Source organism: Capsicum annuum, chromosome 5, assembly GCF_002878395.1.
Source record: "Capsicum annuum cultivar UCD-10X-F1 chromosome 5, UCD10Xv1.1, whole genome shotgun sequence".
NCBI classification, from domain to species: domain Eukaryota; kingdom Viridiplantae; phylum Streptophyta; class Magnoliopsida; order Solanales; family Solanaceae; genus Capsicum; species Capsicum annuum.
The window spans coordinates 102309577-102332723 of record NC_061115.1 but is presented as its reverse complement, the minus strand read 5'-3'; the positions used below and the strand labels follow the sequence as shown (position 1 = coordinate 102332723).

The window sequence follows — 23147 nt, the reverse complement described above, 5'->3', positions numbered from 1 at the left end:
TAAAATAAATTTTTAAAAGAAAACAAGAAAACAATATCAGGCGTTCTTTGATTTCTCCTCTCTTGTTTCTCTACACTCACCAATTCACTTGCTTTTTTAAAATTAGAGATTCACTGCTTCCAATACCATATAGTAATCTTTTTCTCTAATTGAAACAACAAGGCATGGAGAAGCAAAAAAGAGAATTACAATCGCTATTGTTGCATCATCCTCTCTTTTTCCTCCACATTTGACAATACAAGTGTTGTACAGAATGAAAAATACAAGACAATTGAATATTACATCCATACAATTCCACCTTAAAAAAGACAACAAGGAAGAATTAGCAAGAACCAAGTACCTTCCATTCTGAAGCTTAAGAAAGTCGCTTTTCTCAACAGATGGAATTGCAGTGGATGATGAGGCAGCTGCACAAAGATCCAAGTATTTCGCATTATTTAGGATATACAAGATGGTTGTTTACGAAGCAGTCAAAGAGATTTATCATGGCTATGACTTATCAAGAAAATAATTACGACAACTAGGAAATGGTAGACACCTGCTGCGGGAAAAACAAAAGACTACAAATTTAATAACAAAAAATAAACACTGAAAGCAGTGTCGCTGAACAATTATGTAGGCTAAATATTTTTTGGAAAGTTATGCTTTAATATGAGATCAACCTGAACAGTTAGAGTCTAGAACAGACCATTGCAATAAACAATTCCTTGCTTAAATTTTGATAAAGCACCCAGTTGCATGGTGGAGTTGCCATTCCATGCCAACTTCCCTCCTACAGGGGGAAGCAAGCTGCGCCTACTAAGGGTACAATAGTGCAGTCGGTATTTTGTGCTCAATTCACTATCCTGCTGGCAGCACTTTGCTACCAGGTTATGTTGGACAACCTTCGCTGATATTGCTGCATGATTAAAGATTTCAAGCATTATTAAAGTAGTGACTAATAAGGTCTCCATGAATAAATCACAGTTTTTCAAAAAAAATTCCTGTTATATTGCTGTGCATGGTCTAAAAAATCTTGAGTCAGCTTCATTGTGAAACCATCATGTCTTGATACCTCTTTATCTTACTCTAATTGCCCAATATTTCAGACCTATCCCATTGTTATTTGGACATACTCATAGGTATACCAATTACTATAACCTATTTTATCAATAAAATAGCAACGAAAATGAAGAGTTACCCAAGATAATTTGTACCTGGGAATACCAATTAGTAAGTCAAGCAGCTAGTAGACAGTAGTTCACTAAGCAAAAACAAAAGCAAAAGCAGAAGGTGGGATTAAAGGAAGTAAATACTTTCGAAAAGTAGCTAACCAGATAAATACAAGACCTAATAATATCCTAAAGACAATATCAGACACGCAGAACCTGGGAAGGCTTTACATCGGGAAGGGAGCAGGGTGAGGGAAGGCTTCAGCCTCCACAGATCGCCTAGGCTGCCCCAATGTGATTTCTACCATGTGATGCCCGTCCCACCCTATTATGCATGATTATCATCAAGTAATATATTGTGTTTTTTCTTATAAATGATCATCTAGCATTTGAAGGAGAAACGTAGAATTTCAATTTAAATATGTAAATACTAGTCCAAAGTCCCAAGTTGTGAACAAAAGGAATAAAGAATACTAAAAGAAAGCAACTGAGGCAAGAACCTTAATATTGTAAAACTTTAAGTGTAGCCCTAACAACATCACATCTTCTCTAATCTCTTTGTATTCTTGTGAAATTATTTTCTGTTTTTTCTTGTTAAGTGGTTTTGCCCCCAACAGGAACATGTGAACCAGATGGTTTGTTAACGTTGTACTAGCGGTAATACACCGATGTCGATGTCGTCTGTTGGATCTCCACTTATGCAGAAACTAAACTATTATTGAACCATACATTTACTAAATTAGACTAACTCTCTGTATGCTATTTATCAAGATCGACAAAATTCAGGGCACAAGTGTAGACAGAAAAACAGTTGATCAACTCAATAGAAAGCACAAGCAGTCTCAAACCATTACAAGAATTAGTAGGGTACTTTAATATTACCTGCCATTTTGGGCACGCGGATGCCGGATTTTGATTTTTGCTCGAGAGAATTATATGATACTGAGGGATGGGCAAGACACGGTGATGGGCGGATATATAAGTATTACGGTCGTTTGGTTTTAAAATAAGTTATATCGGAATAAGTTATATCGGAATTATCTTGGGATAAGTTATAATGAAATAAGTTATATTGTGAATTATTTTTTATTGAGTGTTTGATTTGTTATATTTAAAGTAATATGCATGATATAATTTCTGAAAATAAAATGGTTGATTATCAAAATACTTTCCATTTTATTTAATTTTTTTTATATACTAATATTATAAGGTATGTGCTAAGCCCGGGTACAAATTTAAGTAATTTAATATTTTATATAATAATATAATTAAATATATAAAATAATTACAATTCACAAAGGCCATAAATTGAAAAATATTAACATGTTTATGAGTTTATGAACATATATTCTATAACTATAAATAAAAATATATTTCTTTAGATATTTACTAAGTCTTAAATTTGTTAATATGGTAATCTAATATTAATTTTACCTTAAATTTAGGGGTAAAAAAATTAAATTTATCAAAATGAACATCGAGAATCTATTAGTTCTTTATGTTTAATTTATGCCTAAGAATATTAATTCTCAATTAATCAAAAAATATATTTTAAAAATAAGTTGATCTTATTGATACCACTACCTTCATTTAACTTTATCAATAATTTCAGCTTTCAATATTTAAAAGATTTTATTGGTAATTTCAAAAGCAAGATAAAATTGCTCATAAAAAATCTCATTCAATTCATAAAAAGTAATTAGCAAATATTGAGAACCATACTCCGTTCATCATAAATAAATATAACCTTATAGAATTAGCTAAGAGATTTACCGATTATTTAATAACAGGGGACTCTAAATAATTCAGTTGATTGCCATCCTGAACTGTTACCATATTTGTGAAGGTTTTGTTTCCCACTTTATAATTTCCTTTCTATTCTCTATTTAAAAAAAAATAGTTAAACAATTAAAAATTAAAGAAAAAAAACTCAATAATGATTTCTTAAATTATGATACACCACATATCAAGTAAAGAAATAAAGTAGTTTTATCAATATCTCTATGTCAACTACATGCCATAATTTTATTAGATTAACAAATTAATTGAAATTACTAAAGTAGTCTTGTGAGGACTACCAAAGTTTACTATTCTCTCTTGTATATATTTGTAATATATTTCTTTTTAAGCTTTAAATATTCATTCTTACAAAAATTTATTACTTTTAGAGAAATTAAAATATATAAATAAACATAATTTATATATTTTACAACTATTTTGAACGGTAAACTGTTTAAAATTTATTTATTTATGAATATATTATACGTTAATTAAACATAATTTATGTGTGTGTGAGAATATATCACGTTATATATTATGTTATGTATAATTAAATTATATATAATTGGCATAGATATGAAGTTTTATATAAATGAATATGGGAAAAGTTAGTACGAAAAGTACTAAACTAGAAGAGGTAGATTTACCTCAAAATATGGACTTATTAAATAAATGGATTATTCCACAAGTAGATATAAAAACCATTTACGATTATGGCTTTTTTTTATAGATTTAAGTATAAGCAAATAATAAAAAACACTGAACAATCTGTTGCTCTGAATGCTAACGAACAAACCATAAAATTACTGAATAAAAAAGATATTGATACGTTTAAAAATCATTATAATTTTATGCATATTGGTTTAGTGCAAATTGCTTTTAAACCGCTAACCTTGAAAGGTCTTCCAAAGACATTTCTAGCTGCATTACGTGATGCTAGAAATTTAAATTTCAGACAATCTCTGATGGGATCTATAGAATCCACTCTTGCATATGGCCTAGTATATTTTAACACTCAGGCAAATTTACAACTATCTTTGATTGATATGAATATTCTTGATGCTTTAAACTTTAAATGTGAAAACTCATGGCTATAATTATGCGCCTGGATCTGAACTTATATGTTTGTCCTATCGTATTTATTATCTATTTTAAATTCTCGATGTAAATTAATTGAAGATGCTTCTAATTATACTATGCTTATCGAAACCAATTTTGCAAAATCCAAGGTCACTACAAGGAGACCTATTAGATGGAATGAGATTAATTTTTTTAAAACTTGGATTTTAAATTCAGTCATTTCTCCAAAATAACTTGCGGAGGATGTGACAAATTCAGAGTTAGCTCATGTAACTCAAAATACAGACGGTAGAATTTGTCTCCAATTTGACGATAATTCTACCGTTTATAATCGAAATTCCTTTTCTATACCAAGAATGTTACATGTTATGCATCATATATCTCCAGTTGAACCAGTATATGGTCCAGCTAGAAGTCGTGTTGCATCTTTGCATACTTTAAATTCTGCAGATTCGCATACTCTATTTAAAAATAATGAAAAAATTAAAATCAATCCTAAAACAAATATAGTTCAAGATAATGATTATATCTCAGATAAGGATAGCCCCACTCCCTTTGAAATGGAATTTGATGTTAATTCTTGTTAATCATGATTCTTCAGCTAATTTATTTTAGTCTTAGTTCACCAGCTAGAAATTATATTAAAAGAGAATTTTTTTCTGAAAAATGAAAAACATTTAGGATTTTTTTTTTTGAAACCTATAGTTCTGATGAATTGAAAAATATTTCTGAAAATTTATGAAATGTGTGCATTGCATAATCAAATTGTTTGCTTTGTGACATGGTATATGTCTGCATATTTGCCTTTATATGTAAAAATTATTGAAAGGTCATATCAAAATGAAGATGGTACTGTAACTCAGACTATTTATCCCCCTCAATCAGCTTTCATATTACCCAACAATACTGGTATAACCTTCTCTGCTTTTCAAAAAATCGTTGATAATGAAGTTGGAAAAATCACTATTTCTGAAATAAATAGTTTAATTTCTTAAAATAATTATTTAAGCCTTTATGTGAAAGTTCTTGGAGAACATATTTCTTCTCTTGATAAAAAGCTAGATATCATGACTGATTTGATTAAGAAGATAAGCGATAGTCAAAAGTTATCTGATATTGCTTCTACCTCAAAAAGTAAAACAGAAGATTTGACAACTAAGCCTCATATTCAAAGACCTCCTGATATTGAAGGATTTCGAAAACTCACTGATTTAGAACAACTTGAAAAGAAATTTTCTAGTTTAAATATAAAACCCATGGATATGTCTAATATTTTTGTTGATTCTATTGAATCTATTTCCAATAATTTTAAGGATATACAGTCCACTCCAATCTCTAAGATAGGAGTAGAAATTCACTCAGAGTCAAATAAACTCAGAGGAATAGTGAGAAAACAACTTGGGGAAAAAATATGTTGATATTCCCCGTATGCAAACAAACATAATTAACGTATATATATTCATAATATTATACGTTATATATTACGTAATTACGTTATATATTACCTAATATATCATATTCATAATTAGTGAATATATTATACGTTAATTAAACATAATTTATGAATATATAATTTATATATATTTATGAATATATTATACGTTATTCATGATATATATTTATGTTCATAATATATATTATACGTTCAAAACATAATTATTATACAGTTTACCAGTTTACATTAATTATTATTATTATATATGTAATTTATTTGTGAATATATTATACGTTAATTAAACATAATTTATTATTTATGAATATATATATAATATATATATATATGTGTGTGTGTGTGAGAGAGAGAGAGAGAGAGAGAGTGTGTGTGTGTGTGAGAGAGAGAGAGAAAGAGAGAGAGAAATGAAAATAATAGAGTTTGAGGGTATTTTTGTCCTTTCATACATTTATCCCAAGGATAAATTATGGTGGAATTGTTATCCCACCAATTGAGTGGATAACTTATCCCGAGACTATTTATTAGTCCCGGGATAAGTTATCCCGAATATTGCCAACCAAACATGCAATAGAAAATTTTATCCCGGGATTATTTGCTTCAACACCTCAAACCAAACGTCCCCCTACTAGATAATGAAGGCTAGATAATGGTCAAGACACGGTGATGGGCAAGACACGGTAATATTGGGCCATTTTATGGGCTCAATATTACAGTTTTAAATATAACTATTGATATTTAATTAGTTTATTAGAAAAATTAAATTAATACTTTTTAAATAAAATGATAGAAATTGATAATAAAGATCATACTTTAAAAAGCTATATTTTTTTATTTTATAAAATCAAATATTTTCTTATAACTTATTTAAATTGTCCTAATTAAAATTAAAAATATGCTTCAATGCTTATTTTAACATTAGGTCAAATACATTTCCTTAATTAAGTAACTAATTTTAATGTTTTTATTTTTCAATTTTATTTGAAAATTATACAAGAGGATAAATTAAAATTATAAGTGTTAATATATTAACATTTTTTATAAAATCTTACGAGCAATATTTTATCAAAATGTAATTTTTTTTACCTAACATACTATATAAATAAAAGTAAATAGTATATTTACATTAAGGAGATAAGAGATTGTTCTTGTCCATATAAATATATCATACGTTCATTTTCATAATGAAATTATATAAAATGACTAAAGATACATTATTGATAGTTGAAAATTATCTATAAAAAAATAGAGCATAAACCAAATGAATGTTGGTGGAGTTAAATTTTTTTAATAAAGGGATTAAAAAAATATGTTATTTACCATTAGTCTAAAGTTATTTTACATGCAGGTTAATTTATCTATTATATCATACTCTCTTCATTCCTTTTTATTTTGAGGAAAGGACAAAAACGACACCTTAAATTAAACTATTTCCATAAAAATGGCCATGAAATTTAAATTCTACTTTCTAGCCACTTCAATTTGTTTTCTTGTTCTATGCCGTTTCTACACACCATCTATACATATCTTATACATATAAATATTTTATACGAAAACTATACAGTTTGATACACAATTTATACAATAATTGTACATTCTTTTACACATTTTATACAATAATTATATAATTTTTATACACTTTCTATATATATATATATATATATATATATATATATATTTATTTATTTATTTATTTATACATATACATATTTGATAGAACTATACAATTTCTATACATATATATTATGTAGATATATATTCTATATAACAATTATGTCATTTTTATATAATTATATTTAATTATTATTTCTAAATAATTAAAAAAAATGGAATATTTTTCCAGTTAAAAATTTATAGAAAAAAAAAACTGAAATATTTTTTAAAGAGCTGAATAACCCATGTTGAAAACTGCATCAGTATTGTATATGGACTATATCAGTATTGTATATGAACTGCACCTGAACTACGTGGGCCAAAATGACCCAAATTTGGAAATGGCTATAAAGTGAAAATATTATACCCGGCTGAACACTTTTTGAAAAGATATCAAACATGAGCTATTTATTTTAAAAAGTGCTATAAAGTGTTCTTTTCACCTTTTTTTACTCTCTTTGGGTTGGTGATACAAGAATAATCACGGATATGGACTTATAAGGGTGTGCGTTGGTCTCGAGACTTGGTGTGTGCAATTTAAGTGAGAAGAGGCCCAAAACACACCAAAATTAGCTCATAACTTACACTTGATGGGCAGCCCACTCTTTGAAGGCCCTTTTGGCCATTTTAACTTATATCTTCTAATAGTTCTATAAAGAACAATGTAGGGTTATATTTACTTAGATTATTATGGATGTTGAAGTGAGAAACACTTGAAAAACACAAAGTCCTCTCTTCTCTTGATGAGGCAAAATCGAAACTAGGAGACAACAATAGGGTGGATTCTCTTTATTGTTGATTGCTTGGAAACATTGATGCTAGAGAGGTGGATTCCGATCTTGTGTCTTTGTAAGAGATAGTTTTATTGTTGTATGTAGTGTCAAGGGTCCAAAAGTTACCATTCTTGGGTTCTTAACATTATACCTTCATGTGGTCTATCTATCTATCATTTTCCTTTTGTAATCTTGTATCCATTTTGTATCTTGAATTGTTAAGCCGTTTTTTTTGTTGTTGTTGTTCTCATTGTGGTTTAATCTCGTGTTGTTAACTTAATTTGTTGTTGGCTGCAAAGGTATCAAACACCTAGTAATATTGTCCTTCTTGTATTGCATTCTGAATCCGAGAGTGGTCTCCAAAAGGGTCCTCGGTTCTCTGAATTAGTGGACTATTTTTGGAGTGTGTTTGGACTGTTTTGAGTCAATTTTGTGTCTTCCAGTTCTTACCGTATCATTAATGATACAAGAATTACAAAGACAACAACTTCTCGGCTAAGAACAACAAGAACGGGCGAATTACTCCTTTTCTGGATTTTTTTTTGTGTTTCAACTCTTTTTTTATATATTTTTTTTCAACTCTTAAGCCCAAGATTGATCTTATTAGAACAAAATCAAAGATGGCTTTGATACCAAATGATACAAGAATGACAACGGAAGGCACGAAACACACTCCAAATCAGTCCATAATCTTAAGGATCCGAGGACCAAGATGGAGACCACTCTCGGATTCGCTATCAACAAGAAGAATACAAGATACAATGTGTATTTTAACACCAAAACAACAACAAGAACAAGAACAATATTAACACAAGATGATAAAAAAAAGACATAAGATTCAAATTTAACAATAACAACAAGAACACAAGATTACAACACAAACAATAAACAAGATTACAAGAAGGTAAAAGGATAGATAGATAGACCACATGAAGATATAATGTTAAGAAACCAAGAATGGTAACTCTTGAACCCTTTACACTATATACAACAATAAAGCTATCTCTTACAAAGACAAAGATCAGAATCCACCTCTCTAGCATCAATGTTTCCAAGCAAACATCAACAAAGAGAATCCACCCTATTGTTGTCTCCTAGTTTTGGTTTTGCCTCATCAAGAGAAGAGAGGACTTTGTGTTTTTCAAGTGTTTCTCATTTCAACATCCATAATAATCTAAGTAAATAAAACCCTACATTGTTCTTTATATAACTATTACAAGATATAAGTTAAAATGACCAAAAGGGCCTTCAAAGAGTGGGCTGCCCATCAAGTGTAAGTTATGGGCTGATTTTGGTGTGTTTTGGGCCTCTTCTACACTTAAATTGCACACACCAAGTCTCGAGACCAACGCGCACCCTTATAAGTCCATATCCGTGATTATTCTTGTATCAGCTAGACACACACCTTCATCTCCTACTCCTATAAAATTTAAAATAATTTCACTAATATACCCCTAATTAAATTTTATACCTCTTTCTAAATTAATAATGACTACGTTTGTTGAATAAGGACATAATAAGAACATTTTGTTCAAACTATTCTTGAAAGATTAAAGTAGCAAATGTTTAAGAATATATGCACAACCTAAATGGAGTAAATAAAAAGAAATAAGTGGTGCATTATATATCTTATTTTTAAGATTACAAATCTCAATTTCTATGAAAGCTTACATATAAACATATTTGTACAATATAGTAAAAGCCCTTTACACTAATCATTTAATGAACTTCAATTTGTTAAGATTTTTTTTAAATGTCTGTTTTGCGAGTTGACATGCACATCAATTGTGATTACACCTACAATTCATAAGTGAATACAAAAATTGTACGTTCGAAGCCTTATATGAATATTACATATGTAATTCTTTTTCATTTTTAGTAAAACATTAATAGGCTGATTTAATGATATTTTTTAAACTTATTTGATAATGAAAAATATCTTTAAAGAGGTTAACAACTTTAAATTTTAACCCACCAAATTCATGTGTGATAGTATATTTTGAGCAAAAATTAAAATATTAAAAGTTTGGAGTATTAAAAATTTTGGCAGAGTCAAAATTTCCACTTAGAAAGTTTAAAATATAAAAGATAAATTCATGAAGAAAAAAATTTAACACTTACCACATAACAATATAAAATAATTTTAGTTTTATATAAACAATCTAATAGTTCGTGAAGAGAGATTCAGATTATAAATTTAAATTTATTTAAAATAGTATATGTGACATCACTTTCAAAAAGTTAGTTTAAGAGATCATGTATTTACCAAAAAAATCTTGAAAACTCTTTAACTTTTATGTAATATAGAAAATAATAAAAGACAAATATAAGGGCAACATTTTAAGAGAAAGTTTTTTAGTTGGTAAAACATAGTTGAAATGTAACTAAGGACTACCAAAAAGTTATATTCTCCCTTAAGAGAAAGTTTTTTAGTCGGTAAGACATAGCTAGAATATAATTAAGGACTATCAAAAAGTTACATTCTCCTTTATATATAGTAACTAGATGTCGACAACATGCTATTTTTTTTTGGTCAATATTTGATAAAAATAGAATTTAGAAGTTATTAAATGTTGTAAGTTAATTTTTGATGTAATTTTAAATAATACATTATACTTTTCTTGTTTAAACTTTTGTTATATTAATAGTCAATTATATTTTTAAAATAATTTAATTTTTAAATTATTGGGATTTATAATATCTTTTTTTGCTTTCAATTTAAGTGGCACTGATGTGATTTCGAAAGTCAACCAAATATTTTATATCTTTAAACATTTTTAGGTTATTAATTATTATGATTTATAGTATTTTCTACATATTTTTTTGAAATATATAACAAATTAAAAAAATGACATTTTAAGTTGTTAACTATAATAATTTATAATACTTTTTATGTAATTTTCAAATAATACATATTACTCTTCTTGTCCAAACTTTTGTGTCATTGCTAGTCAATTATATTTTTAACTATTCCAATTTAAGCGATACTGATAATTCCGAGAGTCGACATAATATTTTATATTTTAAAAAAATTAAGTTGTTTAATTATTGTGGTCTATAGTATTATTGACGTATTCTTTTAGAATATATAACAGATTATTTTTTTAGATATTTTAAGTTGTTAAATATTGTAATTCAATTTAAGCCCATTATTATAATTTCGACAGTCAGACAAATACTTTATATATTTAAATTTTTTTAACTCATTAATTATTATGATTTACAAGATTTTTATTTTATTTTTTAAAAATATATAACAAATTAAAAAATAAAGGCAAACAAATTAAAATGGATGAAAAAATGAAGGCAAGGGTTACCAATGAAATTGTTCCAAAGCAAGCAGATTGACCTTTAAATTTTTAAAGTTGTCAATTATTGTGATTTATAATATTTTTTGTGTATTTTTAAAAAAATATATAGCCAATTAAAGATATTTTAAGCTGTTAACTAATGTAACTTATAGTACTTTTTATGTAATTTTCAATAATACTATATGTTACTCTCCTTATCCAAAATTTTGCAACATTGATAGTCCATTATATTTTTAAATAATTTAATTTTTTAATTATTGTAATTTATAATGCTTTTTCTTCTATTTTGATTTAAGTAGCACAAATGTTATATGGCATAATGATTAATTAGGGGTTATATAATAAAATTATGATTGAAGCAACAAAATAGACATATCTTAAATGATTCATAATAACTAACTAGAAGTTATATAGCAAAATTATTATAAAACATATTCGTGGAAAAAAATTAAATGGACCTCATAGAAGACACCAAGTTAATTTAAAAATAAATATTATTAATTTTTTAATACTTAGATAACTTTATAATAATTTATTATAAAAATACTGCTGAAAAAAAATTAAGTGAGCCTTATATAAGACGTCAAGTTAATTTAACAATAAATATTATTAATTTTTTTAATACTTAGATGATTTTATAGTAATTTTCAATACTTAAATGGATTATAATAATTGATTAGGAATGATATAATAAAATTACGGTTAAAGCAACTGAAGCAGACATGTCATAATTGTCTATTTTACCCTTTTTATTAAATATTATTAATTTTTAATATTAAATGACATATAGTAACTATTTAGGGGTGATATAGTAAAATCACGGAGCAAGCAGCTGAACGGTCGGCAAGCAGCACGACCCCAAGCTGCTCTCCCATTCACGCTTATATTATAGAGTAAATTATTGTGATTTCCAAGATTTTTTTAAAACTTTTTGAATTATATAACAAATTAAAAAATCAAGACAAATAAATTAATATGGATTAAAAAAATGAAGGCAAGTGAAAAGGCTAATGAATTTGTGTCAAAACAGGTAGATTGACCTTTAAACTTTTAAATTTGTTAATTATTGTGATTTATAATACATTTTTCTTCTATTCCCATTTAAGTATCACAATTGTTAAATGGCATAATAATTAATTAGGGGTAATATAATAAAATCATGATTGAAGCAACAAAATAGACATGTCTTAAATAATTCTTAATAACTAATTAGAAGTGATATAACAAAATTATTATAAAAAATATTTGTGAAAAAATATTAAGTGGACCTCATATAAGATGCTAAGTTAATTTTAAAATAAATATTATTAATTTTTTAATACTTAGCCTACTTTATATTAATTTATTATAAAAATATTTGTGGAAAAAAATTAAGTGAGCCACATATAAGGCGTCAAGTTAATTTAACGATAAATATTATTAATTTTTAATACTTAGATGATTTTATAACAATTTTTTAATACTTAGATGGCTTATAATAATTGATTAGGAGTGATATAATGAAATTACGGTTGAAGCAGCTGAAGCAGACATGTCATAAATGTCTATTTTACTTTTTTATTAAATATTTTTATTTTTCTAATATTTAAATTACATATAATAATTATTTAGGGGTGATATAGTAAAATCACAGAGCAAGCAGTTGAATGGTCGGCAAGCAGCGCGACCTGTAACGCCCCAAATTTGTACCCTGAATGCTACACGGTGCTCATAATCTCGAAGGACCATAAGCTAGCCCATAACTGGTACCGCTGTGATAACTAAATAATAATAATACTGAAAATATGCGGAAATTAGGCAAAAAACTTACCACAAGGTTCAATACTGTAAATAATACTGAATATGGTATCACAATACCAAAACTGAACATCAATACTGAAAACTGAACAACTGTCTGAAAATACTCTAGTCTAAAAAACCTTTAAACTATCTGAACTGTGGAGTTGATGGGACAAGTCTCCAACTAACTCTGACTACTGAAAATGAACTGAAATGCTGAAATAAATAATCGCATCTTCGAACTTTGAGGACTCACCACTAACTCTGTACGCTGAGAGTCTGAACTGCTAAAGGTGCTCGGGAACCTATGCGTCTGAAACTGGGATATAAAATATCATAGCGCAAAAGAAAAAATACGTCAATACTTTGAATGTACTGGTATGCTCAGTGAGGTAGGCCAAAATGCATAGGTTCATATGCATGAACAATACTAACTGAATATCATAAGTATGACTGAATGAGAGTACATCCATGAATATGTAAATTATACTAAGATCGTAATAACACTGAATACTAGATTACTGGTAACTGAATGACAATCTGACAGTCTTGATTCTGTGGAACTATACTGAGTCCCGTACTGAACTGAGTGACTGTGTTTAACAGTCCTGAATCTGCGAAACTAAACTGAGTTCCATACTGAGACTGAATCTGAAACTGAGACTGTGGAAAGTAATCATCTAACCAACATGTCCCTTTTCTAACTAATTTGGGGTCCGATATGTAACACAGTTTGAAGGGTGTCAATACCGTATGCCCTCTTTGGGGACTACAGCTGATGGACCACCTATGCATTTCTTTAGCAAGGAGACATGAAACACTGGATGGATTAAAGATAGATCTGAAGGCAACTCAAGCTCGTAAGCTACCTTTCTGAAATGGTTGAGAATTCGGTAAGGACCGACATATCTGGGACTGAGTTTCCACTTCTTGCCAAAATGCTTCTCTCATTTTATAGGAGATATTTTTTCAAGTACACATAGTCACCAATCTCGAACTCTAGATCCTTTCTGCGCATATCTGCGTACGATTTCTGTCGGCTCTGAGCTGTCTTAAGCCTTTTTTTGATCAACTGAATTTTCTCTAAGGTATCAAATACCAAGTCAAGCTTTACCATTGTGGCCTCACCTACTTCAAACCAACCAATGGGAGATCTATACCTCCTCCCATAAAGCACCTTAAATGGAGCTATCTGAATACTAGAATGATAGTTGTTGCTGTGTGCGAACTCAATCAAAGGCAAGTGGTCATCCCAACTACCTTTAAAGTCTATCGTATATGCTCACAGTATATCTTCTAAAGTCTGAATGGTCCTTTCTGCTTGACTATCTATCTGAGGGTGAAAAGCTATACTGAGGTGAACTCGGGTACCAAGACTTTTTTGGAATGCTTTTAAAAAATGAAAGGTAAACTAGGTTTATCTATCTGAGATGATGGACAATAGAACACCGTGCAATCTGACCAACTCCCTGATATAGAGTTTGGCGTAATCCTTGGCTGAGTAAGAGGTATGATCGATAGAAAATTGGCTAATTTGGTCATCCTGTCTACAATAACCCAAATAGAATTATGCTGACGACGAGTACAAGGCAAACCAGTTACAAAGTCTATATTTACTTCTTCCCATTTCCAGGTGGGAATGTTGAACTCCTGCATGGACCCACTAGGCTTCTGATGCTCAATCTTAACCTGATGGCAGTTGAGCACTTAGCCACTAACTCTGTAATATCCCTTTTCATCCCCCTCTACCAATAAATCTCCCACAAATCATGATACATCTTAGTGGCCCCTGGATGAATAGAGTAGCGCGCACCGTGTGCTTCTGCAAAAATTCGCTGCCTCAAGTTATCTACACCTGGCACACATAGTCGATCCTGATAAGGCAAAACACCATCCCCCACTTGGGAGAAACCTTTACCTTCTGATCTCTGACTGATTCTTTCAACTTGACCAGACTGAGATCCCTATCCTACATTTTCTTTACTTCGGAAACTAGGGATAATTCTAAACTACTCTGTACCCATACACTACCTTCTGCTCAATCGACTAAGCGGACACCTAGTCGGGCTAGCTGATGAACTTCTTGAGCTAACTTCTTCTTACTGTCCTCGACATGAGTAATACTACCCATAAACATTCTACTGAGAGCGTCGGCCACTACATTGGTCTTGCCCGGATAATACAGGACACACATGTTATAGTCTTTCAATAACTCCAACCAGCTTTTCTGATGGAGGTTTAGGTCTTTCTGAGAGTACATACTACAGGTTCTTATGGTTTGTGAACACATTAACGTGCACACCATACAAATAATGCCTCCAAATCTTTAAGGTAAACACTACTGTTGAGAGCTCAAGATCATGAGTAGGATAGTTCTTCTCATGGGGTTTAACCTACCTAGAGGCATACGCTATGACCTTACCTCTCTGCTTCAGAACATACCCCAAGCCAACTCTGGAGGCATCACAATACACCATAGAGCCGTCTGAACAATCTGGTAAGGTCAAAACTGGAGTCGTAGTGAGTCAATTCTTCAACTCCTGAAAACTCTTCTCACAAGAATTTGACTTTCTTCTGAGTCAACTGGACATAGGGGATGCAATGGATGAAAATTCCTTAATGAACCATCAATAATAGCCGACCAAACCTAAGAAACTCCTGATATCTAACGGATAGATGGGCCTGAGCCAGTTTCTCACTGCTTCGGTCTTTTGGGGATCAACTATAATGTTATCGCCGGAAATTATATGGCTGAGGAAAACTACTGACCCTAGCCAAAATTCGTAATTACTGAATTTGGCAAATAAATAATGATTTCTAAGAGTCTGTAATACTATTCTGAGATGGAGACATAATTATGTTCACTGCGGGAGTAGACGAGAATGTCATCTATGAAGATTATGAAAAATATGTCCAATTACTGCTTGAACACACAGTTCATCAAGTCCATGAAGGTTGCTGGAGCATTGGTAAGACCAAAGGACATGACTAAGAATTTGAAGTGACCATACCGAGTTCTGATAGCTATTTTTGGAATGTCACACTCCCTGACTCTGAGATGGTGATAGCCTGATCTAAGGTCTATCTTAAAGAAGTAACTGCCACCCTGAAGTTGGTCAAACAAGTCATCGATTCTGGGAAGTGGATACTTGTTCTTGATTGTGACTTTATTTAACTAACAATAGTCAATACACATTCTGAGGGAACCGTCTTTCTTATGCACGAATAAAACTGGTGCACCCCACGGGGACATATTAGGTTTTATGAATCCCTTATCTAGGAGATCCTTTAACTGCTCTTTTAATTCTCTGAGTTCTACTGGAGCCATTCTGTATGGCGGAATAGATATGGGCTGAGTATCTGGAAGAAGATCAATTCTGAAATCAATTTCCCTTTCGAGAGGAACTCCGGGGAGATCGTCGAGAAATACATCTGTGAATTCACATGCTACTGACACTGACTCAAGAGTAGGGATTTTTGAACTAGAATCCTGGACTGGAACGAGATGGTAAACACATTCTTAGATATCATTTTTCTTGCTCAAAGGTAAGAAATAAGCTGACCCCTAAGTGCTGAAGTACTACCCCTCTACTCTAGGATGGGTTCATTCAAAAACTAAAATTGGACAATTCTATTTCTGTAGTCGACTGAGACATAGCAGGAATGAAGCCAATCCATGCCGGGAATGACATCAAAATTAGTCATCTCTAATTCGACTAAATCGGATGAAGTGATTTTCTGAGATATCATAATCGGGCAGTTCCTGTATACCCGCCTGAATATGATGGATTTACCCACTGGGGTAGAGACTGAGAAAGGCTTTACTAGAATTTCGGGACTAACTTCAAAATCAACTGCTATATATGGAGTAACAAAGGACAAAGAAGCTCCCAGATCTAGTAAAACATAACTATACAAATAAAAAACCTGTAACGTACCAGTCACATCCGGAGAACTCTCCTGATCCTGTCGAGACTGAAGAGCATAGAGTCTGTTTGGGCGCTGCCTACTGGTGGCACTGAAAGTGGCACCCTGCTGATTTGAGCAACTGAACTTAGCTGGGGGTCAGTTATTCTGACCCTGAGAACCTGACTGGGGACAATCTCTGACTCTGTGGCCTGGCTTTCCACACCTAAAACACAAATCGCTACCTGTTTTACAGATACCCTGGTGGTTTCTGCCACACTTCTGACAAAGGGGATTGGTTCGGGCACTACTAAACTGTCCTGAGGTTTAGGGCTTGGTGCCCTATCCCTATTACCATCTCTGAATTTCAGCACAGAAACACTGGCTGAGGACGGAGCTGGGACTGAATATTTCGAGCAGAACTGAAAACGATTCCCACCCTCTAACTTAGGCTGAATGAAATTAAAACTATCTATTCTCGCTCTCTTGCTCTTTATTCTTGGCCTCCTCTATCTATTGAGTATTGACTATGAGCTTGGATATGTCCATCTCCTTAATAAGCATTGCAGTCCTACACTCCTTGACCACGCTGCTAGACACCCCTGACACAAACTTACTCATTCAGGATCGGTTGTCTGCCACCACATGAGGAGCATATCTAGCTAATTGAGTAAACTTGAGAGAATACTCTTTCACTGTCATATTGCCCTACTTTAGATTGATAAATTCCAAGACCTTCACTTTTCTCAACTCCACTAGGAAGAACCTATCCAGAAAAGTAGTGGTAAACTTCTCCCACTCTATGAGCCCTGCATCTATGGTCCTTTCTACCTTTCACTGTTTAAACCATAAGTGAGCCACATCCTGCAACTGATATACAACCAACTCAGCACTCTCAACAGCAGTCACCCCCATAAAATTAGTAACCTTCTGCACCTGATCAAGAAATTTCTGAGGGTCTTCATCTGACTTAGACTCGGTAAACGATAAAGGGTTCATTCGAGTGAAGTCCCAAATCTGGCAGTAGCAGCATTGGCCACTGGATTGGCCGAAACGACAGCTGAGCATTCATTCTGGGCTGCTACAGAATGAGATAGGGTGGCAAAGGATGCTCTGAACTCAGCGTGAGAGACGTGTTCATCTAGTGGATCTGGCTAGAGGGTTGGAGTTCTGGCTAGTCTCTTGTTCCTCTTTCCTTTGTCCTCTTTGGGGGCATATTTCTGTAACCGAAAGAGAAAGGATTAGACTGAGAGTTTAACTAGAGCTCATTCTCATTCGCACGACATAGATACTAAAAGAAAGGAAACCTTTTCTAAAATATCTCGTAACCTACTATCCATAAGTATGACGCGCAATGCACCCATGCACAAGACTCTACTAGATGCAGCTTTTAGATATCCGAGGACTCTGTTGAACCTGTCTCTCATACCAAGTTTGTAACGCCCCGAGTTTGTACCCCGGACGCTATACGGTGCTCATAATCCCAGAGGACCGGTCACAAGCTAACCATGACTGGTACCGATGTAATAACTAAATAATAATAATACTTAAAATATGCAAAAATTTGGCGAAAAATTGGCCATAAGGTTCATACTGTAAATAATACTAAATATGGTATCGCAATACTAAAACTGAACATCAATATTGAAAACTAAACAACTGTTTGAAAATACTCTAGTCTGAAAAGCCTCTAAACTGTCTGAACTGTGGAGTTGATGGGACAAGTCCCCAACTAACTCCAACTACTGAAAATAGACTGAAATATTGAAATAAATAATCACGTCTTCGAACTATAAGAACTCACCACTAACTCTGTATGCTGAGAGTCTAAACTGCTAAGGGTGCTCGGGAGCCCGTGCATCTTAACCTAGGATATAAGACATCATAACGGAAAAGAAAAACATGTGTCAGTACTTTGAATATACTGGTATGCTCAGTGAGGTAGGCTGACATACATGGGTTCATATGCATGACAATACTAACTGAATATAATGAGTATGACTGAATGAGAGTACATGCATGAATATGTAAACTGTACTGAGATCATAATAACACTGAATACTGGATTACTACTAACTGAATGAATGTATCTGACAGTCTTGATTTTGTGGAACTATACTGAGTCCCGTACTAAGCTGAGTGACTATGTTTGACAGTCCTGAATCTGTGAAACTGAACTGAGTTCCATACTAAGACTGAATCTGAAACTGAGACTGTGGAAAGTAATCATCTACATGAATATTAATACTAACATGTACAATATATGTACATAATACTAACACAACATGTAGGCATCATGATTCAATTCTAATTACACAATTCCAGGAGTTTCAACATGGATTCACATGATGAAGCACACATATCAATTAATTCTACATGAATCTTGCAATAAATCATGAATACACTTTAATTCAAATCATGGAAATCATGAAATCACTCTACATGAACTTTAAAAGAATTTCTTGGGCTCCAAGGGTGGAAAGAACCTTTGGATGAACACTTCACATACCTTAGTTGGTGAATTCTGGAAAATTAATGGTGGAATCTTGAGCCTTGAGTTTGAATTTAATTCACCTAGGGTTTTTGTTCTTGAGCAATTTGTGAAAGAATGAATATAACTTACTAAAAGATGGCTAAATTTCGTGTTATTGGGGTTGAAGGGAGTGGGAAAAAGACTTAATTAGCCATGAGGACGCGGATTTTTAATTATAGAAAAAATAAATCATCGACGCGCCGTGTCGTTGGCATCGACACGATAGCCAATGCGCCGCGTCGAGTCCGCGTCGATTCACTGGAAATTACACTGAGTTAAGGAAAAAATTATTTGTCGATGCGATGGATGATGCGACGCATCAAGATCGCATTGACCCACTATTTTGGTCATTCGAATATGATCTAAACGAGGTCTAAAAAATCCAAAACTTAACCAGAAACACCTATTGACATTCCTGATCATGAATTAACTCAAATATCAATATTTAATGGAGTTAATAGTCGCGAAATAAGATTGCCAACTTTCGAAGGCTAAAATAACACTAAGTCTGAATACTTAGCTAGATATTTCTAAGTCTGGGACCCCCCATTAACAAACTTAAAGGACTGAATTAAGCTAAGAATTTTGCGGGGTCTTACACGACCCTAAGCTGCTCTCCCATTCACGCTTAGAGTATAGAATAAATTATTATGGTTTACAAGATTTTTTTTAATTTTTTTAAAATTATAACAAATTAAAAAATCAAGGCAAACAAATTACAATGGATGAGAAAAATAGAGGCAGCGAAAAAGACCAATAAAGTTGTGTCAAAGTAGGCAGATTGACCTCAAATTTTTCAAGTTGTTAATTATTGTGATTTATAACATTTTTATGTATTTTTAAAAAAATATATAGTAAATTAAATTATTTTTCAGATATTTTAACCTGTTAACTATTGTAATTTTCAAATAATACTATATGTTACTCTCCTTATCCAAAATTTTGTGGCATTGATAGTCAATTATATTTTTTAAATAATTTAATTTTTTAATTATTATGATTTATAATACTTTTTCTTCCATTTCGATTTAAGTAGCACAATTGTTAGATGACATAATAATTAATTAGGGGTGACATAATAAAATCATGATTAAAGCAACAAAACAGGCATGTCTTAAGTGATTTATAATAACTAATTAGAAGTGATATAGCAAAATTATTGTAAAAAAATATTTGTGAAAAAAAATTAATGAGCATCAATCATCACATAAGACATCAAGTTCATTTAACGATAAATATTATCAATTTTTTAATACTTAGATGACTTTATTATAGTTTATTAAAAAAATATTTGGGGAAAAAATTAAGTGAGCCTCACATAAGATGTCAAGTTAATTTAACAATAAACATTATTAATTTTTTTAATACTTAAATGACTTTATAATAATTTTAGTACTTAGATGACTTATCATAATTGATTAGGAGTGATATAATAAAATTACGGTTGAAGCAATTGAAGTAGACATATCATAAACGTCTATTTTTTTTATTAAATATTATTAATCGTTTAATATTTATATGACATATAATAATTATTTAGGGGTGATATAGTAAAACACGGAGCAAGTAGCTGAACGGTCGGCAAGTAGCACGACCCCAAGCTGCTCTCCTATTCATGCTTATATTATAGAGTAAATTATTATGATTTATAAGATTTTTCTCATTTTTTTTTTAAATATATAACAAATTAAAAAATCAAGGCAAACGAATTATAAAATGGATGAAGTAATGCAGACAGGAAAAAATCAATGAAGTTGTGCCAAAGCAGGCAGATTGACCTTAAATTTTTAAAGTTGTTAATTATTGTGATTTATAATATTTTTTTTATGTATTTTTTAAAAAATATATACTCCCTTCGTTTCAAAAAAATGACTTACTTTCCTTGTTAGTTTGTTTCAAAAGAATGATCGCTTTCCTTTTTTCGCAATACTTTAATTTTAACTTTTCATGTGTCATATTTAGGACCACAAGATTAATGGGCATTTTGGTACATTTGATACAACTTTAATTTAAGGCTACAAGATTCAAAAGTCTTCTTTATTTTCTTAAACTCTGTGCTAAGTCAAAGCAGGTCATTTTTTTTTTGAAATGGAGGGAGTAAATATTAAATTATTTTTTAGAGATATTTTAAGCTATTAACTATTGTAATTTATAATAGCTTTTTATGTAATTTTCAAATAATACTATATGTTACTCTCCTTATCCAAAATTTTATGGCATTGATAATCAATTATATTTTTTAAATAATTTAATTTTTTAATTATTATGATCTATAATACTTTTTCTTCTATTTTGATTTAAGTAGCACAATTGTTAGATGGCATGGTAATTAATTAGGAGCGATATAATAAAATAATGATTGAAACAATAAAACAGACATGTCTTAAATGATTTATAATAACTAATTAGAAGTGATATAGCAAAATTATTATAAAAAATATTTGTGAGAAAAATTAAATGAGCATCATATAAGACGTCAAGTTAATTTAACGATAAATATTATTAATTTTTTAATACTTAGATGACTTTATTATAATTTATTATAAGAAAATATTTGTGGAAAAAATTAAGTGAGCTTCACATAAGACGCCAAGTTAATTTAATAATAAATATTATTAATTTTTTTTAATACTTAAATGACTTTATAATAATTTTTAATACTTATATGACTTATAATAATTGATTAGGTGTGATATAATAAAATTACGGTTGAAGCAGCTGAAGCAGACATGTCATAAATATTTATTTATTTTTTTATTAAATATTATTAATTTTTTAATATTTAAATGATATATAATAATTATTTAGGGGTGATATAGTAAACACGAAGCAAGCAGATTAGGATTGGCCTTAAAGCTTTAGACTATATCTTCCGAGGCCAATGCAAGGAGGTCTAAGCTATGATCAAGCCTAGAGCTCAAGGATGCATTCGGTGGACCCTTTTTAGGCTCCTAAGCCCATAATGCCACGTGTGGATCATTGCTTGGAGCTTGGAGTATGCTTTGAAGAGCCCATATGGGTTATTTCTGAAATAGCCACTCTAGGGGCTATTTTTGTAATACGCTATTTTAGGCAAAGGCAAATACTATAAATGATATTTTGACTTGAATACTCTTATGAGTGAATTGCAAGCTTGGATTAGCTTGTGGCAAGTGTGGAATACTTGTGTTGACAACTTATTTTTAAATGTAGGTTGCTTGGGAACTCGATTCCTTTGAGGTCTGCGTAAGAAGTTGGTGTTTGATTCACGAGTTTTAGGGGTCTTTGCGTTTGACACACGTTGGTTCTTATTTCTTCATAGTCTCTTATGTCAACTTATCTATCTTTACTTTTATGTATTGTTGTGTTTTTGCTTCTTTATTTTAGTTTTCATTTTTCAAATCTAGATCCGTATCACAGTTGAATGGTCGGCAAGTAGCACGACCTCAAGCTACTCTCCCATTCACGCTTATAGTATAGAGTAAATTATTATGATTTACAAGATTTTTTTTTATTTTTTTTGAAATATATACAAAATTAAAAAATCAAGGCAAACAAATTTAAATGGATGAAAATAATGAAGTCATGGGAAAAGACCAATAAAGTTGTGCCAAATTATGATTTAATATTTTTTATGTATTTTTTAAAAAATATATAGCAAATTAAATTTTCTTTCAGATATTTTAAGCTGTTAACTATTGTAATTTATAATACTTTTTATGTAATTTTCAATAATACTATATGTTATTCTCC

The 23147-nt window shown here is 30.8% G+C and overlaps 1 protein-coding gene across 4 annotated transcripts in view; it reads right to left on the bottom strand.

Moving 5' to 3' along the window:
- LOC107870632 (phosphoglucomutase) overlaps window positions 1–2162 on the bottom strand; it is a gene marked incomplete in the record, with an annotated part of 32709 nt that extends 30547 nt beyond the window's left edge. For 3 of the 4 annotated variants that reach the window (XM_047413116.1, XM_047413114.1, XM_047413115.1), the window contains 3 exon segments: window positions 341–407; window positions 689–898; window positions 2034–2162. In XM_047413116.1, the coding sequence (XP_047269072.1) occupies window positions 341–407; window positions 689–898; window positions 2034–2040 (284 nt within the window). 4 annotated transcript variants of the gene reach the window in all.
- Between the last annotated feature and the right edge of the window lie 20985 nt (window positions 2163–23147).